At 40.6% G+C, this 26,416-nt stretch overlaps 2 protein-coding genes across 6 annotated transcripts in view; one reads left to right on the top strand and one right to left on the bottom strand.

The window, feature by feature from the left end:
• On the bottom strand, positions 1-19,265 carry LOC124139084. The gene is made up of 5 exons (XM_046506091.2): positions 18,838-19,265; positions 14,019-14,288; positions 12,098-12,113; positions 10,003-10,105; positions 1-567 (listed from the first exon to the last, which is right to left on the bottom strand). Exons 1-5 carry the CDS (start codon positions 18,977-18,979, stop codon positions 118-120), a joined length of 981 nt encoding a protein of 326 aa, XP_046362047.2. The 5' UTR covers positions 18,980-19,265; the 3' UTR covers positions 1-117.
• Positions 19,266-19,669: 404 nt separating this feature from the next.
• LOC124139085 overlaps positions 19,670-26,416 on the top strand; it is a 28,765-nt gene continuing 22,018 nt past the window's right edge. The window contains exons 1-5 of one of the 5 annotated variants that reach the window (XM_046506094.2): positions 19,670-19,897; positions 23,372-23,662; positions 24,454-24,684; positions 25,476-25,610; positions 25,677-26,342. In XM_046506094.2, coding sequence (XP_046362050.2) covers positions 19,765-19,897; positions 23,372-23,662; positions 24,454-24,684; positions 25,476-25,610; positions 25,677-26,342 — 1,456 coding nt within the window. In that variant the 5' untranslated portion in view covers positions 19,670-19,764. Of the gene's footprint in view, positions 19,898-23,371; positions 23,663-24,453; positions 24,685-25,475; positions 26,343-26,416 lie in introns of all 5 variants that reach the window. The other 4 variants (XM_046506093.2, XM_046506092.2, XM_046506096.2 and 1 more) reach the window with 4 other exon arrangements.

The following is a 26,416-nucleotide window of genomic DNA, read 5'->3' on the forward strand; positions in this document are numbered from 1 at the left end:
TTTATGGCCGGGTATTACATTCTCTACATGGCCCACTATTGTTTGTTTGTTTGTTTTTTTGTTGTTCAAAACGTCTTCTTCTTGTTAAGTCCGAGGCCGAGGCAATGTATGTCTATTTTAGTTTGTTTTCATCCCCATGTCTCTTTTCTTCCACCATTCTACAATCGGGTCATCTTTTCCCAACGGCTTTACCACGTCTTCGGCCATTGGGTAATATATCGTGTTCCTTATATGGTATTCTCTCCCAGAATTCCTGAATCCAACACGAATCTTGTCGCGCACGGTTACGGGACATTCCCATTCAGTTGAAGGGGTGTCGGGTGGCAAGTCATGTTGAGCAAACGAAATCTCCGGCTGGAGGGCGACGTTACAGTTATCACACTCAAATCCGTATCGGGAATTATCGACCGGGTAACACGGTGCGAATGTGGTGATGAAGTAGGTTATTTTATTGAATTCAAAGACCCATCCCCTCCTGGCGATGTAGGACTTGTCCATACACCGGTACCCGGTTGGATCGTGGTCGGATATTTGTTTCAGCACACGCCTCACTGCGTCTCCAAATATCTGAAACAGACAAAACAAAATTTAATATTGAACAACTGAACTCTGACACTCAAATGAATGTCTGTGTTTTAACAACATTGTATTGTTTGTTTGTTTGTTGTTTAACGCCACACTCAGCAATATTCCAGCTATATGACGGCGGTGTGTTTATAATCGAGTATGGACCAGACAATCCAAGGATTGTCGTCATAAGCATCGATCCACGCAATTAGGATACGTTGGCATGCATCAACCAAGTCAGCCAGCCTGACCACCCGATCCCGTTAGTCGCCTCTTACGGCCAGCATGGGTTGCTGAAGACCTATTCTACCCCGGAGTGAGTTTGTTGGGTTCAACGCTGCTTTGAAAAGTATTCGACTTATATCACGGTTTGTCAGCTTGATTTGGGAGGGAAGCCCGATGTAATGTAGACGAGGCAGATAGCGATAAAAGATATTTATCACGATATATCATTTGAGAATTCAGGGAAAGTAGTGGCCCCAGTCACCCTTGCAGTAGGCGAGAAAATGGATCTGGTGGTCATGCAGGCAAGGTGACTTGGTTCGTGGCATGTCATCGTTTGAAACATCTTTCCGAGGTAAGAGAGTTAACTGACTATAAAAGTCCAAGTTCCATCCTTGCCGAACTTGGCTGGTATTATGGAGTAATATTTCAGCTGGACTAACGAGTCTATGCATAGCCAGATCAAAATGGCGCAACGACATCGAAATACGGTTCGTCAACTTTCGTGCAGATTTCGGTCGATTGCAAGATTTGCAAAGCATGTGCACCGCCAACTCGTTGCCAACAGTTATTTTCCAAATCTTGTCATGTTTTTAATCAAGATTCTCGTGTGATTTGATGCACTTCGAGATGTAAGACCCGTTTTATCACAATATAGATCTTGATTATCGATCAGATCGTCTTGACTGGACTCCGCCATTTTGTTTGTAACAAATGCAAGCGATACGATATGTGGAATCTGATTGGTCCATAGGAGAGGCTTAGAAGGGACATAATTCGTAATGACCACCGGTGGCGCTACGACCTGACCCAGGAATTCCAGCCAAGTTCGGCAAGGGTGGAAACTGGACTTTTAAAGTCAGTTAACCCTCTTGCCTCGGGAAGATGCGTTTGAAAGAGAAGCGAGGGTGAGGAAATAGGGTATAACGTGGGTTCAAGTGATACCATGCCGCAGTTTAACATGGATACCCAACTCAGACACAGTTTACTGATTCCGAGCCGTCCAGTCCTTGTTTTAGCCCCTCAATGCCGAGCGCCAGACAGGGTAACAACAAGTACCCTCTTTTAACGTCTTTTGGTATAACGCGGCCTGTGATCGAACCCCCGAGACGCTCTTCCACTGGACCACAGAGGCAATTTAATGGGAATTTTGTGAGCACGTTTTATAGTTAGAAACAACATAGCTGGAAACATTCATGCAAAGGTGCGGCTTCATAGACTTGTCAGTTTCACAGGGGTTGTCGATAATGGAAACGTTAACGACAGACTGACGGACACAAGAAGACACGGATGCCGAAATGCGTTTTGTCTGTATTTCGTGAGTGGTTGACACTAACTGTTGACTGCAAGGTCAATAAAATTTGTCCACATTGAAAAAAATAAACAAAAAGCAAAACAAAAAACGATGAACATCGTGCCATGACAAAAGCTCTGTTGACTTTGTCAGGTGAGCTAAATATTTAGTGCCACGCCCATTCAGTAACGAGACCTCATTATTAGATACAACTTCTAAGCGTCAAAGATCAGCTTCGCGGAGTCTTGTGGCATTTAGGCGCTGCTGAGACCAACCACCAGTGATTGCTTACTGTTACAACGAACCGCCTTATCCTATATCGGCAGTTGTCAAAATATTAAAGTATATTTAGTATTAAACGTTGTATTTAAAACAAAGTATCTTGTTTTGCAGCTGTAGCTGAAATGATGGAAAAAAATATCCATTCTCCATAAAAAATCCCAGGCGCCCCGTAGAATATCAAAAGGTCGGTCCCTTAATGACCTTAATAATATCCATTCTCTACCGTCATTTTGGTTTGGAAAGATGACGTTAGTGGCGTTTCCTTGGCAACAATCCAGATGGCGGCAAAGTTTGTGGATTAATGTCTGTGCATGTGACAGACCGACCGATAGAGTCATTTTCTTTAAGGTGGGTGCTGAAGTAGTTTAAAGCCGCACTCGTGGGTTGTAAAAATAGCAATGACTGATTTATGCACTGGCGCATTTTCTTGATGGAAGAGTACAACTTTTCTCAGCTTCCCACGTCTCTTAGTATAAATTTCATCCATTCAGTTAATTGCACCAAAAGTGCAGCATAAAAAGCTCCGTTTATTCCGGCCTATTGAAAGATAGTCCACCACAATGACACCAAGGGAGTTAACTGACCGTAAAAGTGGAAACTGGACTTTTTTGAGTCAGTTAACAACCCTTGCCTCCGGAAGATGCAGAATAGGACGCCATACCTTTCAGCTAGTGGGGCAGTCTTTGTCTTCTTTGATGTCAAATGCTTCCACTGTTCTTTGCTATTGGTCAGCCCAGATTTCATCCATTGTCACAAATAGTTGCAAGAGCAGTTCTGGATTATCAAGGCTTGATAATCACGAACATGTTGTGCCTTGTACGTTTTTGATCAGATTTTTGAAGGTCTGGAACCCAACAAGCTGATACTTTCTTCACTGTTTCTGTGATCATGGAGTGTACCCTCTCCAGTACTGAACTAGTCACATGACGCTCAGTCATTCGCTGCCCACTCCTTCACGGTGTCATAGTTGGTTTGTTGTTGAACGCCGCACTCAGCAATATTCCAGCTATATGACGGCGGTGTGTAAATATTTGAGTCTAGGCCAGACAATCCAGTGATTGATATCATGAGCATCAATCCACGCATTTGGGATCGATGACATGCATCAACAAAGTCAGCGAGCCTGACCACCCGATCCCGTTAGTCGCCTTTTACGACAAGCAGAGTCACCTTTTACGGCAAGCATGGGTTGCTGAAGACCTATTCTACCCCTGAATCTTCACGGGTCGACGGCTGTCTGTAAATAATCGAGTCTAGATCAGACAATCCAGTGATTGACATCATGAGTATCGATCCACGCAATTGGGATACGATGATATGCATCAACCACGTCAGCGATCCTGACCCCCTGATCCCGTTAGCCGCCTCTTACGACAAGCATAGCCGCCTGTTAGGAGAAGCATGGGTTGCTGAAGACCTATTCTACTCCGGTTCTTCACGGGTCCCACCACGAATGATTCTACCCATTATTGACTCTCACATGGGGTTAAATTACGATCATTTTGTTTTACATCACATCGATGGAAGATCATAATACGATTAACAAACTGTGATAAGTATACAATTACTGCTTTATGCTACTTTTAGAAACCGACCAATTCATATTCTGGGTCGGGGAGGCTGAGATTTTAGCAAAAACATATTTTGTCACGGAAAATTCTTGAAAAAAATAATTATGCTTCAGACTGTTTAAAAAAAGAAAAAGTGCCTGTCACAAAAACATATTGTTGCAAGGTGTTTTTCTTTTTAAAAAAATATAGCTCATAGATTTTAATTAAACAATATCTGGTTTTGAAGCTGTAGGTGTAGCTGAAAATATAACCAATCTCGATACAAAAACGACCGATCCTCTACTCTGTGCGACAACAGTTTCATAATAACTCGCATAACGTTAACCTATCAAGTCTGCACTCGTGCTCTGCCCATTAGCCACGATGCTGTATGTACTGCAACGTCAAACAAAAATCTCCATGTAATCACAAAATAATTTCAACACATAAATAACGAGTCAAAAATGGTTTTGCTTACAGCTAAATGTGATAGGCATGTGAGCTCTGCACCCTGATACGTAACAACATAGATTAACGGTCATAAACAATATTAACCATAAATGGGATATATGTAATGTTGACGGGAAAAATTAGTCCGTGGACTGTAATTGATGAGAAATTACCCACTGACATTACACTGGGTTGCCGGTTCACCTAGACGCACCCCCTTGGCGCTGATTACTGCAAGCTGCGTTGGATTGCGGTAATTGGTTGTATGTCAAAGGACACAGTGAGACTCTGTCTCGCTAACCATTCACGACGATCTATGTATTCCGATCGTATCAATTCCAAGTGAAATTTGGTGAAGAAAAGTTGCAAAAAGGAAAAAAGCCGAATCCGACGGGTCATATAAACTTTCTGTTACAAGGGCGGATCCAGCAATTTAGAGTGAGTGAGTGAGTATGGTTTTACGCCGCTTTTAGCAATATTCCAGCAATAACACGGCGGGGGACACCAGAAATGGGCTTCACACATCGTACCCATGTCGGGAATCGAACCCGGGTCTTCGCCAGCATTTTAGTACGGGAGGGTCCAATAACAGAATCCTCTCTCAGTTGGTTGGTTGGTTGGTTGGTTGGTTGCTTGACGCCGCACTCAGCAATATTCCAGCTTTATGACGGTCTGTAAAATAATCGGGCCTGACCAGACAATCCAGTGATTGGCAGCATGAGCATCGATCCCCGCAATTGGGATACGATGACATGCATCAACCACGTCAGCGAGCCTGACCACCCGATCCCGTTAGTCGCCCCTAACGACAAGCACCTCTCTCAGTAGGGTGAGGGGTTATTCCTCTACAACATAGTACATTTCGTTTATAAAAGGGTGGTGGTGGTCCAGACCACCTGGACCCCCCTCCCCTCCCCTCCCCCTCCCCCTCCCTTTCCAGGATCCGCCTATGTATTATGAATAATATCTGAATCCATTTGCAACAATATCACTATGGATTGGATCAGACTCAATACGATCCAACGGAGGTAAAGGGGCCAGTGTATTTATCACAATAGAACAGGTATAAAATGCACTGGCTTCATGCAGATCATATTTTCATATTTTACGTTCGCATCAATCGCCTCAAAGTACAATAGTGAGATGAGGTGAAATTGGGTTTAATGTCGTGTCCAAGATTATAGCACTTATATAGCAACGTGCCTGCACATGTGTGTGTGTGTCTGTGGCTGCTTGTACTAGTCCGGACTGATGCCGATTTATAGTGCTAGCTCACTGAGATGCCATGCCGCAGTTTAACATGAATATCCCACTCAGACACAGTATACTGACTCCGAGCCGACCAGTCCTTGTTTTAGCCCCTTAATGCTGAGCGCCAGACAGGGTAACAACAAGTACCATGTTTTAACGTCTTTTGGTATGACGCAGCCGGGAGGCGAACCCCGGACCTTCCGGTCTTCGGGCGGACGCTCTACCACTAGACCACGGAGGCGGTCAAGAGTACAATAGCAAAGAGATACGTGTATTTGGCAAAAGGCAAACTTGTCGGGAAACATCTTCCCGTGGCAGAGTGTCTACTTGCCTATTAAAAAGTCCAGTATGATATAGACTAGTGGACACTCTTGCCTTGGGATTATTAATTATTTCAAGGTGCAGTTATTACATGATTCTTTTAAGAATGATAAAACACATCAGAACAGGAAATGAATGCTGTTTTGGTTCTGGCATTGTGCTGCTGGTTCTGGCATTGCACTGTTGTTGGTTCTGGTGCTGTTGTTGGTTCTGGCATTGTGTTATTGGTTCTAGTGTTGTGCTATTGTTGGTGCTGGTCCTGTTGTTCTGGTGCTGTGCTGTTGTTGGTTCTGGTGTTGTGCTGTTGTTGATGGTGGTGGTTCTGATGTTGTGCTATTGTTGTTGGTTCTGGTGTTGCACTGTTGTTGGTTCTGGTTCTGTTGTTCTGGTGCTGTGCTGTTTTTTGTTCTGGTGTTGTGCTGTTGTTGGTTCTGGTGCTGTGTTGTTGTTGTTGGTTCTGGCGTTGTACTGTTGGTTCTGGTGTTGTGCTGTTGTTGGTTCTGGTGCTGTGTTGTTGTTGTTGGTTCTGGCGTTGTACTGTTGGTTCTGGTGTTGTGCTGTTGTTGGTGCTGGTCCTGTTGTTGTTGTTCTGGTGCTGCTGTTGGTTCTGGTGTTGTGCTATTGTTGTTGTTGGTTCTGCTGTTGTGCTATTGTTGTTGTTGGTTCTGGTGTTGTGCTATTGTTGTTGTTGGTTCCAGTGCTGTTGTTGGCTCTGGCATTGTGCTGTTGGTTCTAGTGTTGCACTGTTGTTGGTTCTGTTGCTGTTGTTGGTTCTGGTGCTGTGCTGTTGTTGTGCTGTTGTTGATGGTGGTGGTTCTGGTGTTGTGCTGTTGTTGGTTCTGGTGTTGCACTGTTGTTGGTTCTGGTGTTGCACTGTTGTTGGTTCTGGTGTTGTGGTGTTGTTGGTTCTGGTGCTGTGCTGTTGTTGTGCTGTTGTTGATGGTGGTGGTTCTGGAGTTGTGCTGTTGTTGGTTCTGGTGTTGTACTGTTGTTGGTTTTGGTGTTGTACTGTTGTTGGTTCTGGAGTTGTGCTGTTGTTGTTGGTTCTGATGTTGCACTGTTGCTGGTTCTGGTACTGTGTTGTTGTTGGTTCTGGAGTTGTGCTGTTGTTGTTGGTTCTGGAGTTGTGCTGTTGTTGGTTCTGGAGTTGTGCTGTTGTTGGTTCTGGAGTTGTACTGTTGTTGGTTCTGGAGGTGTGATGTTGCTGGTTCTGGAGTTGTGCTGTTGTTGTTGGTTCTGGTGTTGTACTGTTGTTGGTTCTGGAGTTGTGCTGTTGTTGGTTCTGGTGTTGTACTGTTGTTGGTTCTGGAGTTGTGCTGTTGTTGTTGGTTCTGATGTTGCACTGTTGCTGTTTCTGGTGCTGTGTTGTTGTTGGTTCTGGAGTTGTGCTGTTGTTGTTGGTTCTGGAGTTGTGCTGTTGTTGGTTCTGGAGTTGTGCTGTTGTTGGTTCTGGAGTTGTACTGTTGTTGGTTCTGGAGTTGTGCTGTTGCTGGTTCTGGAATTGTGCTGTTGTTGTTGGTTCTGGAGTTGTGCTGTTGTTGTTGGTTCTGATGTTGCACTGTTGCTGGTTCTGGTGCTGTGTTGTTGTTGTTTCTGGAGTTGTGCTGTTGTTGTTGGTTCTGGAGTTGTGCTGTTGTTGGTTCTGGAGTTGTGCTGTTGTTGTTGGTTCTGGTGTTGTGCTGGTGTTGGTTCTGGAGTTGTGCTGTTGTTGTTGGTTCTGGTGTTGTACTGTTGTTGGTTCTGGTGTTGTACTGTTGTTGTTGGTTCTGGTGTTGTACTGGTGTTGTTCTGGTGTTGTACTGTTGTTGGTTCTGGAGTTGTGCTGTTGTTGTTGGTTCTGGTGTTGTACTGTTGTTGGTTCTGGAGTTGTGCTGTTGTTGGTTCTGGTGCTGTGTTGTTGTTGGTACTGGTGTTGTGCTGTTGTTGTTGTTGGTTCTGGTGTTGTACTGTTGTTGGTTCTGGAGTTGTGCTGTTGTTGTTGGTTCTGGTGCTGTGTTGTTGTTGGTACTGGTGCTGTGTTGTTGTTGGTACTGGTGTTGTACAGTTGTTGGTTCTGGTGTTGTGCTAATGTTGTTGTTGGTTTCTTTCTGCTACAACTTTGCCATTAAGAATCCGGCAAACATGAGATCCACATACCGTGAAATTGGCATTTCAAGGATATTTACCAACTCCCTGTCATTTGAAGTGCAGAAACTCAACTTAAATCTATGTCTAGGTGTTCCACTTCATTTCTGACACCAACTGTAATGTTTGTTATCTTGTCGGGGAATAACGGATGACACAGTACTTGACATTATTTCAGTATATAATGTAACCATGTGGTAGCTACATGTAGGACGCCATTCTCATAACCAGAACGAGGCTCATTGATACTGGGTCACGTGACCATATACCGAGTAGCACCCCACCCATGAAAACTTAATCCTGTTTAACTGGCTTCCTGTCCCAATTGCGTGGATCGATGCTCATGATGTCAATCACTGGATTGTCTGGTCCAGACTCAATTATTTACTGACCGCATTCATATAGCTGAATAGTGTGACGATAAACAACAAACAAACATATCATTCTGACTTATTTGACAATGGCATAAGGATCTATACCGAAACATCGCCTAAAATAAAGAAGTCGTTATCCAAACATTGTGTCTACTTTGCCATTCGTCAACTTCTAAGAAATGCTTATCAAACAATATAGCTAAATATAGCTTGCACTGCAATCATTAGAACTTTGGTAATTGGTTGTCAGCACCTGTGCTCGTGGGATTCACCAAATCGTTAACACCCACATCAATGTGTATGTCATAGCGACTGATTTACGACATCCATTGTCTGAAGGACATTTGATTGCAAAGGCTCATTACCCTGGAGCCATGACATCTATATGCCTTGAAACACTTAATTGCTGTTATTTATAAGATGCTAATCCTATTTGTTAATCCCCATTTTTGTGTATATCGGCCGTCTGCCATCCTGAACAAGATATGCAAGTATGTCACGGATGATTTACTGTTTACATTTATATTTATTACTTACTTAATGTCAGGTGACCTTGGTTATATAAGCCTTGGCCCAGAGAGAAGGGGTTTTAAAAAATTTTAAAATTCCAAAAATTCAATATAATTAAGCAACCCCTAAAAGCCCCCTCTTGGGTTGCACACATCACTTTCACCCTTTTGGCAATACACTAAATGGCCTGGCCAGGCCAGTGTGCGAAATACGCTACAGTCGGAAAGCACACGTTAAATCTCCTATATCAGTCAGTCAGAGAAGGGGTTTGACGCTCATACCAAGCAGATCTCTCTCTCACAGCCCAGAGAGTTGAACCGACTCTCTGTGGCACCCTCAGCTATATTCTACAATGTTCTAAGTAATTGTAAATTGTTCATTGTTAATTGTTCTTGTAAATAAAATTGTGATTAGTCTCCTGTGACTCCGGCTCTTTGGTAACAAATTCCCCCAAGAAAACCAGCACGCCATTTGGAAGGTTTTGTTCATCCGAACAGAACCAAACATTCCATAATAATAACTGAAATAGCAAACAGCATGAAACACAACTCACTCACTCACCCCATATAAACAAAAATGGAGACGTGCAAGCTAGGGCTGGGACGGGTAACTCGGAGACTGGATAATCAGGTCGGGTTGGTCCCAAGTAGGACCCGGGTACCCACAGGAATACCCGGACCCATGGTTAGTCAAGTGATATATTGTTTAAATGACAAAACCTCACTATAGCTCAGTGGTTACACCACAAGTCGCTAATGTTCGCATTTCTTTCTGACGATGCACACATTCCTTTTGACTTGTATATGTTTGAGTAAAGACAAAGCTTCAATCAATTTCAGCGTACGCATGATCTATACATGTATCAGTTTTGGAAAAGGCTGCGGTAAAACAGTTCCAAATCAGACACTTTGTTCCCAACTCTTGAGACCTGCAGTGGATACCCGGTTAGGGTCAGGCAATTGCGGGTCGGGTACCTGGGTAGTAAATTTGGACTCGTCCCAAGCGGTGTATAAATTTGCTTCGACCCAGTAGGACTTAATTGCAATAAAGGACTTACATTTACGTCCCTTCCATATTCCTCTCCAGGAAGTTCTATCAGAAACATATCCAATCCAAGCTCTTCACAGACCATGCTGAATTTCAACAGAGTGGGAAGTGATCTGAAACACATGTTCGTGAGCTGAACCATTTTAAAACATATCACACAGGCAAGCGCCAGAAAAATCAACTCATCTGCAAGTGAGTGACTGTCATCATGATTATAAGTGAGTATAGTTTTACGCCACTCTTTGCAATATTCCAGCAATAGCACGGCGGGGGACACCAGAAATGGGCTTCCCAAATTGTACACATGTGGGGAATCGAACCCGGATATTTGGCGTGACGACAAAACCTTTTAGCTTCGAGCCTACCCCACCACCCCTTATGGTTATAAAGCTATTTGTTTGTTGTTTAACGCCACACTCTGCAATATTTCAGCTGTATCATATATTTGAATACAGCCTGTAAATAACCCACTCTTAGGCTAAAAAAATAAAAGTCTTTGTTCTCAGGGACCACCCGCATCATCATAAAGTCTGTCGCATGTTATGTTTTTATTTCCATTTTCAAAAAAAATTAAAAATCCTAATACTTAAATACAATGCACAAAAAATGGAAAATGGAAACAAAAACGAAATGTGCAATGAACTTTATGATGATGTGGACAGTGCCTGAGAACGAAGACAATAATTCTTCTTTAGCCTTAGCCACAATGCCGATTGATGAGATAAAAAAATATTTGACAACCAAAAAGTACATCATGTCCAATATGATGTTGCTGCATCTTTTAAAAAAATATAACATAAGACATATATATATATATACATGTATTCTAGTTTTAAAGTGTACAAGGACCCAAGCACCTGACCCCAGTGGTGGTCTGACTGGACCAAGGCCACAATCTCAAAATACAATGTTAAAATTCATCTAAATTTTCAAAATACGAACTATAAAAAATCCCATTTCAAGAAAATAATTGTTGTCTTCAAAATGCTTGCCAGTGCAACATACTGTAGAAACCTGAAAACTATCCCTATAGGAACTGGATTTGGAGAAATAAGCAGTTGGTTACCATGGTTACTAGACAGATGACAGAAATATCCTTGTGTTTGATTGTTTGTTGTTTAATGCCACACTCTGCAATATTCCTGCTATGTGACTGGTGTCTGTACATAATCAAGTCTGGACCAGAAAATCTAGTGACTGACATCATGAGCATCAATCCACTTAATTGGGATACAATGGCATGCATCAACCAAGTCAGCAAGCCTGACCACCAACTCCCATTAGTCGACACTTACGACATAGTCGCCTTTTACGGCAAGCATGGGTTGCTGGAGATCAAATTCAGATCTTCATGCAGACCCGTGAAGATCCGGGGGAGAATAGGTCTCCAGCAACCCATGCTTGCCGTAAGAGGCGACTAATGGGACCGGGTGGTCAGGCTCGCTGACTTGGCTGAAGCATGTCATTGAATCCCAATTGCGTGTATCGATGCTCTTGATGTCAATCACTGGATTGTCTGGTCCAGACTCGATTATTTACAGACCGCCGTCATATAGCTGGAATATTGCTGAGTGTGGTGTTCAACAACAAACAAAACCAAAAACGGATCCTCATGTGGATTATCTATTGAGTAGTCGTAAGGCTAACGCTATATTGTTATGTCATGCACATTAGAGCATCCGGAGATGGCTATCCAGTGAGAGCACATGGCAACAGTCACATGTAAGCTATGGGAATAAACTATTCTTGAACTATCACATCAACTATATCCTTTTGATATCAGCTGACATTGAACATGTGAGTGAGTGAGTGAGTGAGTGAGTGAGTGAGCAAGCGAGCGAGCAAGTTGGGTTTAACGCCACTTTTAACATTATTCCAGTTATTCCACAGCGTGTCAGCTAAATGTGGGTGGAAAGCCCCAAGTATCAGGTCTCAGACATTTACCACTTCGGTGAAACCCACGAGCATGGGTATGGTGCTGACAAACCCAGAAACATAATCAGGGCGAACTGTTGAATATGTTGAGGTGAGCCGATTAAACAACACATAAATACACCTGTTAAGTAAAAATTGTGTGAGTTAAAGAATACTGAACATAAACTTACCTGTAAACATTCTCCTCTGTTCCATGGTTGTGTTTGAGGGGAAAGAAAAGAAATGATACTGCAGTATATGGAGTTGACACTGGAATTTATCTAGGATACCACACTAAGTGCCCTTGGCAGGCAAACTGAGAAAAAATACATGATGTTTTTCAAAAGTGTTGGTTTTTTTAAAGTTCATATTTTTTAACATTGATAGCTTTAATAAGAGTTAAAGGGAATTACCAAGATCTGGTCTTGTAACATAAGTGCCAGAGAGCAAAGGAAAGGATGGAATATATCATCAGTCTTGACATGACCAAACATTGTAAAACCTAGGGCTGCAACGAATACACTATGAGGCGAATACGATTCGTATCATGAATATAGGTTAACGAATACGAATATTAGTTCACGAATACAATAACAAGTCAGCAGTTGATGTATCATTTGTCATGTTCAGAGAGGCAACAACAACATGAATTATTTGACATGGTTTGTTAATTTTTAATATATTATTAATATATTATTCATATATTATTCATTTATATGCTGCACTTATCCAGGTACTAGTATCTGCACTAGTTGTCTTTTGAAGAAATCTATGCATAAAATATGTTCTTATGGGTATTTTTTTATGTAAATGCATATGCTTGCATATTCATAAATATTCTATTCTAGTGGCCACGAATAACGAATTCAATTCATGAATGGATACGGTTCGATTCACTGAATACGTGAGTGAATCATAACAGCCCTACTGCAGGCCTCAAAATGTAAATTTTTACCAAGTAGCCATATGGCTACAAGTATTTTTTTCCAGGTAGCCAGTGGTAAAATCAAGAAGTCAAGCCAATATTGTAGGTAGCCAAAAGCATTTGAAATTATCTACTATCAAATAACTATTATAATATGTACAAGTCATAGCACTAGTCTTGGAATTGTATATTAGTGGAAAGTGTACTTGATTTTGTTATTTGTGACTTGAACAATGATGCAGTTTATGTTACTCGATTATATAGGTATATCCTTGCTTATCCAATGAGCATTGTCAACTTAATTAAAGTACTAATTATATTAATACTTATGTATTTTGGTTCATTGTCGACTTTAGGAGGAATTATTTGCGAGTACAATTATAGGCAGACATGTTTTACAAGATCAGCTGTTATTTATTTTTGTGTGTAGCAACAGAATTAAGTCGCCACAATATATTTTTCAAGGTAGTCATTTGGCTACCTCTGAATTTTAGACAGTAGACAAACTGAAATTTAGGTCGCATTGGGGACCGTTTTAGTCGTAACTTTGAGGCCTGTACAACTTGATTGGAATGATCTGATTTGGTGTATTCTATCGCCTACCAGTCCAATCTCATTAAAATCAGATCTTAGTTCTCGCTACCGCTAAACAAAGATCTGAGGACATCCCATTAGGGGTCATGTCAGAACAACCTTTCATCCGACCAATCAGAGCGTCGCTTACCAGATCATGAAAGTGACAGTCGGAATGTGATTTCTCCTCATGCAGCCTCGAAAACTTTAAAACGGGGTATTCCGAACGATAGTTACGAACTTAACCACTGAATCTATACAATCTAGACCATATATTAGCCATCCCAGGATGTTCTTTTGTTCAGGTTTCAAATTTTTAAGCAAGAATTTGTCCAAATATGTTTCGAAGCGTAGTCGCCAATTTGAAATTAGTGCCGTAAAGAACGAGAAAGCTGCCTTCTGATTGGCTAATGTCGACTTCTTGTCAGTAACTCCATTGGTCGGTCAGAGTTCGTGAAAGGTTGGTCTGACGTGACCCGTAATGGGATGTCCTCAGATCTTTGTTTGGCGGCAGCGAAAACTAAGATCTGATTTTAATGAGATTGCCTACCAGTCTGACATCGTATACTCAACACCTACAGTAACAAATCCCCATGAAAATAATGAAAGCATACCTAAACTGAGAGAAGTGTTCCACCCTGTAGAACCCCAGACTTTCGCTTGCTTGGCAAAGATGCACTCAGTGTGTTGCTTGATTGGGTTAAAGTTGAGCACACTATCTGCATTCTCAGCATCATATGTCACAAAACAGCATACTGCGTGTTCGACCTCCCTCTTCTTCTTCTCCGACAACACGGGACATCTAGGCTTGCCCTTGAGAGGGTTGTCCCTCAAATTGATCCCTTGGACAGTAAATTCTATAACTGGCCGAATGAGGAATGATGCTGTGGAAAAGAAAGAGGAGATGTGTTATTTTTCTGACAACAGGGAAGATAAACATGACCTATCAGGTCTAGCTTTTAGGTCCTCATTTCAGTTTGTTTGTTTGTTGGTTGGTTGTTTAACGCCGCACTCAGCAATATTCCAGCTATATGACGGCGGTCTATAAATAATCGAGTCTGGATCAGACAATCCAGTGATTTACATACTGAACATCGATCCACGCAATTGGAATCGATGACATGTATCAACCAAGTCAGCGAGCCTGACCACCCGATCCCGTTAGTCGCCTTTTACGACAAGCATAGTCACCTTTTATGGTCCTCATTTAAAAAATGATCTTAGTGCTAAGATTGTTGCATGTCAATTTAATTAATGCTTAGACCACTTTCAGTGCACCAGGGTCCTGATACTCAGTTCATAAAATAAACTTAGTGCTGTGACTGCTGTAGGTTGGTTGGTTGGTTTGTTGTTTAACACCGCACTCAGCAATATTCCAGCTATATGACGGCGGTCTGTAAATAATCGAGTCTGACCAGACAATCCAGTGATTGATATCATGAGCATAGATCCACGCAATTGGGACACGATGACATGCATCAACCAAGTCAGCGAGTCTGACCACCTGATCCCGTTAGTCGCCTCTTACGACAAGCATAGACTGTTGTAGGGTCCTTATTAATACTACATGCATTATTGATCTGTATTTTACATTTAAATGGTCAATCTACTCTCAAGTTTTATCTGTAAATAAGTAAAAAAAGTCTTGTGCTTGGGAAGTCAAGAGCGGAGAGCTGCGATGAGGTCCTACAGTCAAGCATCTTCCCGAGGCAAGGGAGTTAACCGACTATAACAGTCCAGTTTCGACCCTTGCCCAACTAGGCTGCAATTATGGTGTTGTATTTTGCCTGAACTAACGAGTCTGTGCATAATTTAGTCCAATCAAAATCGTGTAACGAAATCGATATCCAGTTTGTAAACTACATGGATTACATTGTACAGATCTCGGTGGACTGCAGGATTTGCAAAACATGTGTACCGTCAACTGGGCTTCAACAGATATTTTCCAAATCTTTTCATGTTTTTTATCAATGTGCTCACGTAATTTGATGCACTTTGCGAAGTAAGACCCGTTTTATTACAATCTATATCTTCATCATCAATCAGATTGTCTTGACTCAGCGCTGCCATTTTGTTTGAAGCAAATGCAAGTGACATGAGAGGTGGAATCTGATTGGTCAACAGGAGGGGAAGAGAGGGGACAAAACTCATAATAGCCACTGGCTGCGCTACGATTGAGCCCAGAAATTCCAGCCCATTTCGGGAAGGGTGAAACTGGACTTTTAGAGTCAGTTAACTCCCTTGCCTCAGGAAGATGACAATCAAGATGTAGGGTCATGTCTTGACTGTAGGACCCCATCACAGCTGTTGGCTAACACGGGGGTGGGGGGTGGGGGGGTGTTATGACAGTAGTAGTACAGACATTCTTTTGATGAATAGGGTCTTTTTGTCATAGGGTTGTGATTATAAACTGATTGCATCCAGGAAAGTAGAGAAAAAGGCAATTTCTCATATAAAAGTAATTTCACATATTATAAAATGGTCGGAATTAAAACAACTGTGTCCTGTCAATCACATGACATCACAGATATTTGATAAAACAAGAAAACATGCTCACCCATTTGGTAAGAAAATTAAATAATGTACCAGAGAATGTAGATATAATTAATGCATACATAAATATCAAATGGACTTATTTGTATGTTCAGCTAACAGGCCCGGAGGCAGGATCCCCATCTTCCCAAGGCAAGAGAGTTAACTGACTATAAAAGTCCAGTTTCCACCCTTGCCGAACTAGGCTGGTATTATGGAGTTACATTTTGGCTGGACTAATGAGTTTATGCATAGTCCAATCAAAATCGCGCACCGAAATCGAAATCTGGTTCGTAAACTGTCGTGCAGATTTCGATCCATTGCAGTATTTGCAAAGCATGTGCAACGCCAACTCGTTGTCAGCAGATATTATTCCAAATCTTTTCAGGTTTTTAATCAAGGTGCTCACGTAATCTGATGCATTACACGATGTAAGATCCATTTTATCACAATATAGATCTTGATTATCAATCAGATCGTCCTGACTGGGCGCCGCCATTTTGTTTGAAGCAAACGCAAGTGATACGAGAGGTGGAATCTGGTTGGTCCATAGAAGAGGCTTAGAAGGGACATCACTGGTAATAGCCACTGGTGGCGCTACAATCGAGCCCAGTAATTCCAGCCAGATTCGGCAAGGGTGGAAACTGGACTTTTAAAGTCGGTTAACTCTCTTGCCTCGGGAAGATGGGGATCCCAGGCAGCATTACACAATTGGGCCAATGCCGCACTAAACCCAATGTTGGCAAGTTTAAAATGACTTTTCCTGTCAGTTCAAACTATGGTCAGTAGTTCACAGTCATGCATGCGGCTGTGAAGAATTTATGATGATTTCACAGAAACTCATTAGCAGTGTCACCTCAGTGTTTAAAATTGAATTACAAATTTGATCATGCTGGTGCGAATGAATGGAGATTTAAGAGAAGATGACAACTGAATTTGTTACATATTTTGCTATATAGGAATTATCAATAATTATTTATCATTTTGTTTATCAGGGACTTTAAATCTAGATTGTCAGTTTTTTTAATTTTGTTTGATGAAACCAAAATCTGAATCAAAGGTCAAACAGATGTTCAGCGGGTCAGTAAAAACAAAAGCTATGAACTAAAGAAATTCTTGGTCAGTCTACCACAAAACAGTGAACAATGCAAATCCAATTCATCAAGTCCTGCATAGTCATAAAAATGTAACAAACAACCGGGTGATCCATCTCCTTGTTTATTTACATGTAAATAGCTAATATTTGAATAAATATGCTAATATTTGAATAAATATGCCTCACAGAACATTAATGATGTGAATATGAACACAGTTATGAAATAAATGTCTCTACTTTAAAGGTTTCCAAGTTGCTTATATATTATTGGCTAGTGAACAATCCCAATTAGCACCCCTTCCGATTGATCAATGTTCAAAAGACTTATTTATTCGCGTAAAATACGCACTCGTGTGTTATATGCACCCTTAATTATGGGCGATTAAATTCAAGAAAAATATATCTGTTGTACATAAACATTTTAGGCTGTCAGCATAAACCACAAAATTTATCTTTCAACTCTGTTTTTTTTCACCAAAATAATATTCTAATAAGAGCCCCCTATTTCTAATTTTGAGAGGGCCCTGGGCGCTTATTACAGGGAATATGGTATGTGATTTATGGAAATAATTACCAGAGGTATACATTCCTTATTTTGGTACTTTATATCTATATTTTTTTTTTCATCCTATAAAAGATGGTATTTAATATCAACTTTGAGTGTTCAGGGCAGATTACTGATAAGAGCGTGGCACTGTATGGGGCTACTGTCGCCTGGCGAGGGTGTGAGTAGAACACAATCTCATTAAAATCAGACCTCAGTTCTCGCTACCGCTAAACAAAGATCTGAGGACATCCCATTAGGGGTCACGTCAGAACGACCTTTCATCCGACCAATCAGAGCATCGCTTACCAGATTATGAAAGTGACAGTCGGAATGTGATTTTTAATCATGCAACCTCAAAGACTTTAACATGTGGTATTCTGAACGATAGTTATGGGTTTAACGACTGAATCCATAGAATCTAGACTATCTATTAGCCATTCCAGAATGTTCTTTTGTTCAGGTTTCAAATTTAGAATCGAGAATTTGTCAAATTATGTTTCAAAGCGTAGTCGCTAATTTGAAATTAGTGCCGTAAAGCACGAGAAAGCTGCCTTCTGATTGGTAATTCTATTGGTCGGTCAAAGTAAGCGCAAGGTCGGTCTGACGTGACCCGTAATGGGATTTTAATGAGATTGAGTGGAACCCAGCCGAGTTGTTATCTAGCATTGGCTGGAACACGTTGGCCCGCTGATGGGTCAGTTCTGAGAGAGCGATGCCGGCACTGGCCATACTGGCAACGCTCAGCCAGCATTGGCCCAATTGTGTAATGCTGCCTGGGATAGTGATATTACAGAAACACAGGACCCATATTTAAATATGATATGGTTGAGTATATGAGGGAGTATGGTTTTATGCCGCTTTTAGCAATATTCCAGCACTATCACGGCGGGGGACACCAGAAATGGCCTTCACACATTGTACCCACCTGCTTCAGGATAACTACATACAATGTAAGGAAAATGTAATTAAAAAGTTTAAGGGGCGCTTGACCCATGTCTACTGACAGTCGTAGAAATTGAAGTCGTGTAAAACCCACTTTCGTAGTCTTCTAAATCAATTTTTATACATTATGTAGATCAATCTAACTCAAATAAATTCATTAATAGATATAATAAATAGTTAAATACAAATTCTGAAACACATAATACATACACTTAGATGTGATAAACGAATAAACAATACATGAGTAAACATTACAGAAATTAAAACTTGATTAAATTGAATACTGAGAAATCTAATTTAGTTGATCAACACTCACCAAGAAAGGAAAATAATGAATGAAAGTACGATGTAATAATGCTGAAGAAAGGTCTGTCTTTCTTATCTTTTCCGTTCATTCTTCTGTTGAAAACGCACCCGATAACAGTCGCAAGTTTGTCAGTTATGACATCAATATACATCGCGAGTACGTATATTATTAAGCCACGCCCATATTACAGCAGGAAGTTCCATGCTGTCCAGTGTGACGATGTGAACATGTGCTTTCTGTCTCCGTGCCTTCTCACGTCACATATCCCTTTTAAGGTTTAGAAAATATATTAAAATTCAAGCTGTATACGTGTTCTTGTAATTCATAACAGTGGGGATGTCGGCAATTTGCCATTAACCAAATTACAAAAACGACTTCGTAAATTTTTCGACCCCGGTTTCACGGTTTCACGTCCGCGTATCGAAAGTAGGTTTTTCAAAACATAGAAGTCGTGATTTACATTCACATTTTTAAGGATGAAGATTTTTACACTCGGAACAATTGTTATATGTACTTATGAGGTTTCTGAGACCCACGTGTGTCTTGCGCGTACGAATCTGACAAACACGGCGTTATTAAGATTCAACGACAACCGGAAAGAAGCATGAGCGAAATGGCGGGAAAACGCATTCTGTACAAGTTGAGATTTGTAGAAGACTAAATGCTCGTATTATCAAACTTGTAGGAGGGTATATCAATACAGGTGAGATTAAACTCACATGACAAATATATGAAATAACGTTGAAACTCGAAATATACAGAAATAAGCTCAATGAATAAAATGCTGGTACTTGTGACGTCATTTTACAAATATATGACGTCATGTCAGTATCATAGCAACGCTCGCAGACAAAATGGCGTTCAAGTAGTGAAGATGAACGTTATATTGCAGAAATGGTCTTCTGCTGCCCATGACAGAATAGATAGAATACCAAGATGAGATTTTCTATTCTTCCACGACATGACACTTTGTTAATAGTCTTTATTATCAGTTTAGTTGCCGTTCCATCGTTTATAAGCTCAGGAATTCCTAAAAAAGGTCCTGAAAGAGAACTCAAAGAATCAAAACGTAAGTCTTTCGATGTTACGAAGAGTATGCCAAGCTTGAAAAACTAAAGTTTGAAACCTACCTACAGCTATACGATTTGTCGTTAGTCATATAAGTAATCAGGGTCCGACTGTTATTGGTAGCCCTGTGGTGACGGGTGAATGTAATGGCGTAACCCAAACGAGTTCGTACCCAGTTCGTGAGCCTGGTAATTTCATGACCTTAAAATATGAAACTTCGTAACTCTATTCATATTTCTGACAATTCGTTTATAGGCCCCTGTTGTATTGTAAAAATGTATGACATCCAGCACTTGAAACAGAATGAACATTTGGGCTATGCTCTTTCAACTAATCCTAACTCAAACAACTTTGTCACCCTCAAAAACTATGAAAAAATATTGACCAACACAAATTATGTTAATTTTATAGTTTGATTACCCAAGCTAGTTGATAAGCAAAACAACTGTAAAGTTCAAAATAGAATATGTGCCAAAAAAATTCTTTGCGATATTTGTCTATTCACTGTTAGGGACCATTTGAAACTCTAGGGGGAGGTGTTTGTTTGTTTGTTGGTTAAGGATAAACATTTTTTCAGCTTCAGCTGCAAAACCAGACAATTTTTATTTAAAATTATGAGTCTAATTTTCTAATATTCCTAACACCGTGCAACAATGTTATTTTTGTGGACAGCAATTTGGTGGGTTTTTTAAAGGTCTGAAGCAAAATTATTTTTTTCAAGAATTTTCTGGGACAATTTATTTTTTTAGATAAAATCTTCAGAGATTGAATTCAGGGATAGACACGGACACTAATCCATTAATCCCAGACAAGTGAAAATTTAGATGGACCAGTTGTTTTCTCCCCAAATCTAGTTATTTCACATAATGTCTTGTCTTCAGTGTGCTGTGTAGCAGATGGATATGGCCACTGGTGTCCATCACTGGAATCACTTCCTGATAAAAGCCTAGCCTAAAACTTTGGCTATATGAATCATAGGCAAATTAATAATATTATACTAATGCCATCTGTTTCTGAGGCCATATTTGCTATGCTGAGCATCATTTTCACATAGAGTTAATTCTCGCAAAGTAGAAACTGTTTAAGTGCAAAAACCTCTCATGTATAGATAATTTCCTTTGGTCCTGGCATGCTCACTATATAATTGTCATTATTTTCTGTCTTATGTCCTCAGAGACATGTTACATTTGTTTGTTTGTTTGTTTGTTTGTTTGTTTAACACCACACTCAGCAATATTCCGGCTATATGACGGTGGTCTGTAAAATAATCGAGTCTGGACCAGACAATCCAGTGATTGACATCATGAGCATCAATCCACGCAATTGAGATCGATGCCATGCATCAACCAAGTCAGCGAGTCTGACCACCCAATCCCGTTAGTCACCTCTTACGACAAGCATAGTCACCTTTTACAGCAAGCATGGGTTGCTGAAGCCCTATTCTACCCCGGATCTTCATGGGTCACATGTTACGTAGTAATTCTTACTTCAGTAGAAGAGCAGTTAGTGAGGCTGTCATCTTCCCAGGGCAAGGGCATTAACTCTTGCTGTACTAGAATTTCTGGTCTCAATGGTAGCGCCACCAGTTGCTGTTACGAGTTATGTCCTTTGTCCCTCCTAATGACCAATCAGATTCCACCTCTCATATCACTAGTATTTGCTTAAAAACAAAAAGGGTTGCGCGGCAACTTGCGCCCAGCCAGGAGGATCTTATAGATAAAAATATTTTTATTGAGTCATGTCCTATGTCCCTCCTAATGACCAATCAGATTCCACCTCTCATATCACTTGCATTTGCTTAGAACAAAAAGGGTTGCGCCCAGCCATAAGGATCTTATAGATTAAAAATGTCTTTATTGTAAAAAACTGGGTCTAACCAAGGTGCATCAAGTCACATGAGCATCTTGATTAAAATTATGAAAATATTTGGAAAATATGTGTCGATGCATTTTGACGATACACATGCTCGGCAAATGCTGTAATCGACCAATATCTGCACGTCAGTCGCCATGTTGTTCATGAACCAGACTCATAGACTCATTTGTCCAGTCAAAATGTAACTTCATAATTCCAGCCTAGTTCATTTTCCCGAGGAACAGAGTTGACTGACTTTAAAAGTCCAGTAATTCCACCCTTGCCGAACAAGGCTGGAATTACTGGACTCGATCATAGCGCCACCAGAGGCTATTACCAGTTATGTCCCTTCTCGTCTATGGACCAATCAGATTTCACCCTTCATATCACTTGCGTTTGCTTCACACAAAATGATGGCGCCCAGTCAGGACGATCTGATCGATAAACAAGATCTATTCTGTAATAAAACGGGTCCTACATCGCGAAATGCATCAAATCACGTGAGCACCTTGATTAAAAACGTGAAAAGATTTGGAAAATATCTGCTGACAACAATTGGCAGTGCACATGCTTTACAAATCCTGCAATCGATCGAAATCTGTACGACAGTTTACAAACCAGATTTCGGTTTCGCGATTTTGATTGGACTATGCATAGACTCGTAGTCCAGCCAAATTGTAACTCAATAATACCAGCCTAGTTCGGCAAGGTTTGAAACTGGACTTTTATAGCCAGTTAACTCTCTTGCCTTGGGAAGATGGCCTAGTTTGGAAAGGGACTTTTATAGTCAGTCCACTCCCTTGCCTTGGGAAGATGTGTGTTTGTAAACACACTATACTAACTTAACAGTCACTATTCATTTGAGTAATAACCAGACAATTGTAAGTGCCTGTCCCACACTATATTAATCCTTAATCCACAATAAGATGAAATTGAGTTAATCTTGCTATTAAACTGTTGTTAGCATGAGGAGATGATAAGCATCAAAGGTGTATTCTGGAGAAAGGTAAAATTTACTTGATGTCTATTTAGGATTAGATTGAAGTAAAACTTGTAAACCTCATGATTATTATTTTAGTTATTATTTCTGTCTCTATTTGTTTCTTTGTTGTTTTACGCCATACTCCACAATATTCCAGCTATATGACAGCAGTCTGTAAATAATCAGGTCTGGACCAGACAAACAAGTGATTGACATGAGCATCTGTCTTCGCTTTTGGGATACGATGACATGCATCACACCGAGTCAGCGAGCCTGACCTACCGATCCCGTTAGTCGCCTTTTAGAACAAGCAAAGTCGCCTCTTGCAACAAGCATGGGTTGCTGAAGACCTATACTCCACCCATATATGTGGGTAACAATTTATTACGATCAATTATATGTTTGTATTGTATTGGCCATAAAACCTACTCTATATCCAGCGTTAGAAATTGGCACTGGTCCTATAGTCCTTGCCAAACTGCCCAGTGGTAAAGGTATCATTAGGACCAGTAGAAATTTGCCCTTTTTAAGGGTTTTGCTATATGTTATCATTATAAGGACTAGTGGACAAAAACTGTTAGTTTCTAACCCTGGTATCCATTTTAATTTTATGATCCAGCTAATGATATCATGTTACAGATTCCAGAGATAAAAATGTGACAGACAGCATTGCTGATGTAGGATCTGACAAGGAATTCGTGAAGGAGGACAATGAACTTGATGACAACCAAAGACAGCATGTGATGAGAGACAATGACTATGAATCTGAAGAAGGACCTGTCCAAGCATTCAACAAAAGAAAACATGGCCAAAGCGAAGAACAGGACAACCAAGGACCTATGTATGATGCAGAATATGATTCCAACACCCGAAGACCTCAGGATGAAATACATGAAGCCCAAAGCTATGACAGTGGCATCCATGATAAAGGTAAGGAAACAGATCCTGTCCAAGGCCCCCATGCACAAAGCGATCTTAGCGCTAGGATGATCGTAACTCCCATTCTTTAACATAGGCTTACAATAGTTGTAGCGCAAAGATCGCTTTGTGCAAGTGGGCCCATGTATTCTTGAAGTGCAAAAATCATCACCTAAAAAATGGCATGGATGAAAACTTGGACAAAACAAATCCTGTCCATTGTTGTATTTAAAACTATGAGCCTATTTTTTGTGTATGACAAAAACACCTTGCAACTTTCTTTTTTTTTATTGTCAGCAATTTCTTCTGTTTTCAAAGACCTGAAGCAAAATTATTATTTTTTAAGAATTTTCAGGTACAATTTAGTTTTTTAGATAAAATCTACAGAGATGGAATCCAGGGATAGACATTGACACTAATCCCGGTTCTGTTAATCCCAGACTAGTGACAATATGGAAGGACTAGTTGCTTTCTCCCAAAATCTTGTTATTTCACATAGCCACAAGTCTGAAATGAGCTGCATGACAGATGGATATGACCAATGGTGTCTTCCCCTGTGAGTCTCTTGCTGATAAAAGCCCACACCCAAACTTTGTGTACTTGTGAAAGATGTTATTAGGTCATTCTGAAGCTTTATTACTCTATAACACAGTTACCATATCAGAATCATGCAGAGGGCCAGATACTGGCACAGGTTCATATACGATCAGACAATTATATGCCCATTTCATATTTATAGTGTATTGGACATAAGATCTATTGTGCATCCATTTTACCTTCATTTTATGATATCAATGTTACAGATTCCAGAGATAAAAGTGTGACAGACAGCATTGGTGATGTAGGATCTGACAAGGAATTCGTGAAGGAGGACAATGAACTTGATGACAACCAAAGACAGCATGTGATGAGAGACAATGACTATGAATCTGAAGAAGGACCTATGTATGATGCAGAATATGATTCCAACACCCGAAGACCTCAGGATGAAATACATGAAGCCCAAAGCTATGACAGTGGCATCCATGATAAAGGTAAGGAAACAGATCCTGTCCAAGGCCCCCATGCACAAAGCGATCTTAGCGCTAGGATGATCGTAACTCCCATTCTTTAACATAGGCTTACAATAGTTGTAGCGCAAAGATCGCTTTGTGCAAGTGGGCCCATGTATTCTTGAAGTGCAAAAAGCATCACCTAAAAAATGGCATGGATGAAAACTTGGACCAAACAAATCCTGTCCATTGTTTTATTTAAAACTATGAGCCTATTTTTTGTGTATGACAAAAACATCTTGCACCTTTTTTTTTTTTGATTGTCAGCAATTTCTTCTGTTTTCAAAGACCTGAAGCAAAATTATTATTTTTTAAGAATTTTCAGGGACAATTTAGTTTTTTAGATAAAATCTACAGAGGTGGAATCCAGGGATAGACATTGACACTAATCCTGGTTCTGTTAATCCCAGACTAGTGACAATATGGAAGGACCAGTTGCTTCCTCCCAAAATCTTGTTATTTCACATAGCCACAAGTCTGAAATGAGCTGCATGACAGATGGATATGACCAATGGTGTCTTCCCCTGTGAGTCTCTTGCTGATAAAAGCCCACACCCAAACTTTGTGTACTTGTGAAAGATGTTATTAGGTCATTCTGAAGCTTTATTACTCTATAACACAGTTACCATATCAGAATCATGCAGAGGGCCAGATGCTGGCACAGGTTCATATACGATCAGACAATTATATTCCAATTTCATATTTATAGTGTATTGGACATAAGATCTATTGTGCATCCATTTTACCTTCATTTTATGATATCAATGTTACAGATTCCAGAGATAAAAGTGTGACAGACAGCATTGGTGATGTAGGATCTGACCAGGAATTCGTAAAGGAGGACAATGAACTTGATGACAACCAAAGACAGCATGTGATGAGAGACAATGACTATGAATCTGAAGAAGGACCTGTCCAAGTATTCTTAACAAACAAAAGAAAACATGGCCAAAGCGAAGAACAGGACAACCAAGGACCTATGTATGATGCAGAATATTATTCCAACACCCGAAGACCTGAGGATGAAATACATGAAGCCCAAAGCTATGACAGTGGCATTGAAGAATCTGATGATGAAATTTGGAAGGACAAGGAACATTTTGGTCAAGGTTCTCAGAGCCAATTGAAAAAGAAAAAAGATCGGCATGACAATAAGTCAAAAACAGCTGAAGTTGATGGAGCAAAAGGAATGCACTCATCCGAGTCATTTCTTATTCCTCAAGATACAGTAAAAGATGAGGATATTCAACACATATCCACTGAAGTGAAACACTTGGACGCTGCTGTCAAAAGGATATCAAGCTTTGTAAGAAAGACGCTTGGTAACATTAAGAAGAACATGCATGAAATGGCAAAAATGGTATCCCGGGTGCATCCTATTGCTCCTTCTACAATGAGTCACATGATACAAGTTACAATGACGAAGACGGAGAAAGCTGTACGGAAACTGTGCCTGGAACCCATACAGAAGAGTCTCAGCATTCCGCCCTGGTCGGCGTGGAGCTCCTGGGGGACCTGCTCCCTGACTTGTGGGAGTGGAGGCTACAAGCTGCGACATCGTCAGTGCCAGTCAACATCTCATCACCAGTGTCTTGGCAACAACTTTGACCTCTCTCATTGTGTGCTTCAAAACTGTCCAGGTATGAATCAGAATTAGCAGGGTTAGAACTAAACTCAAAAGCTTTACTAGCCTGGGTGAAGATCAGATGCCTGT

The sequence above is a fragment of the Haliotis rufescens genome, unplaced genomic scaffold, assembly GCF_023055435.1.
Source record: "Haliotis rufescens isolate VD_foot unplaced genomic scaffold, xgHalRufe1.0.p SCAF_13, whole genome shotgun sequence".
Taxonomy (NCBI): Eukaryota; Metazoa; Mollusca; class Gastropoda; order Lepetellida; family Haliotidae; genus Haliotis; species Haliotis rufescens.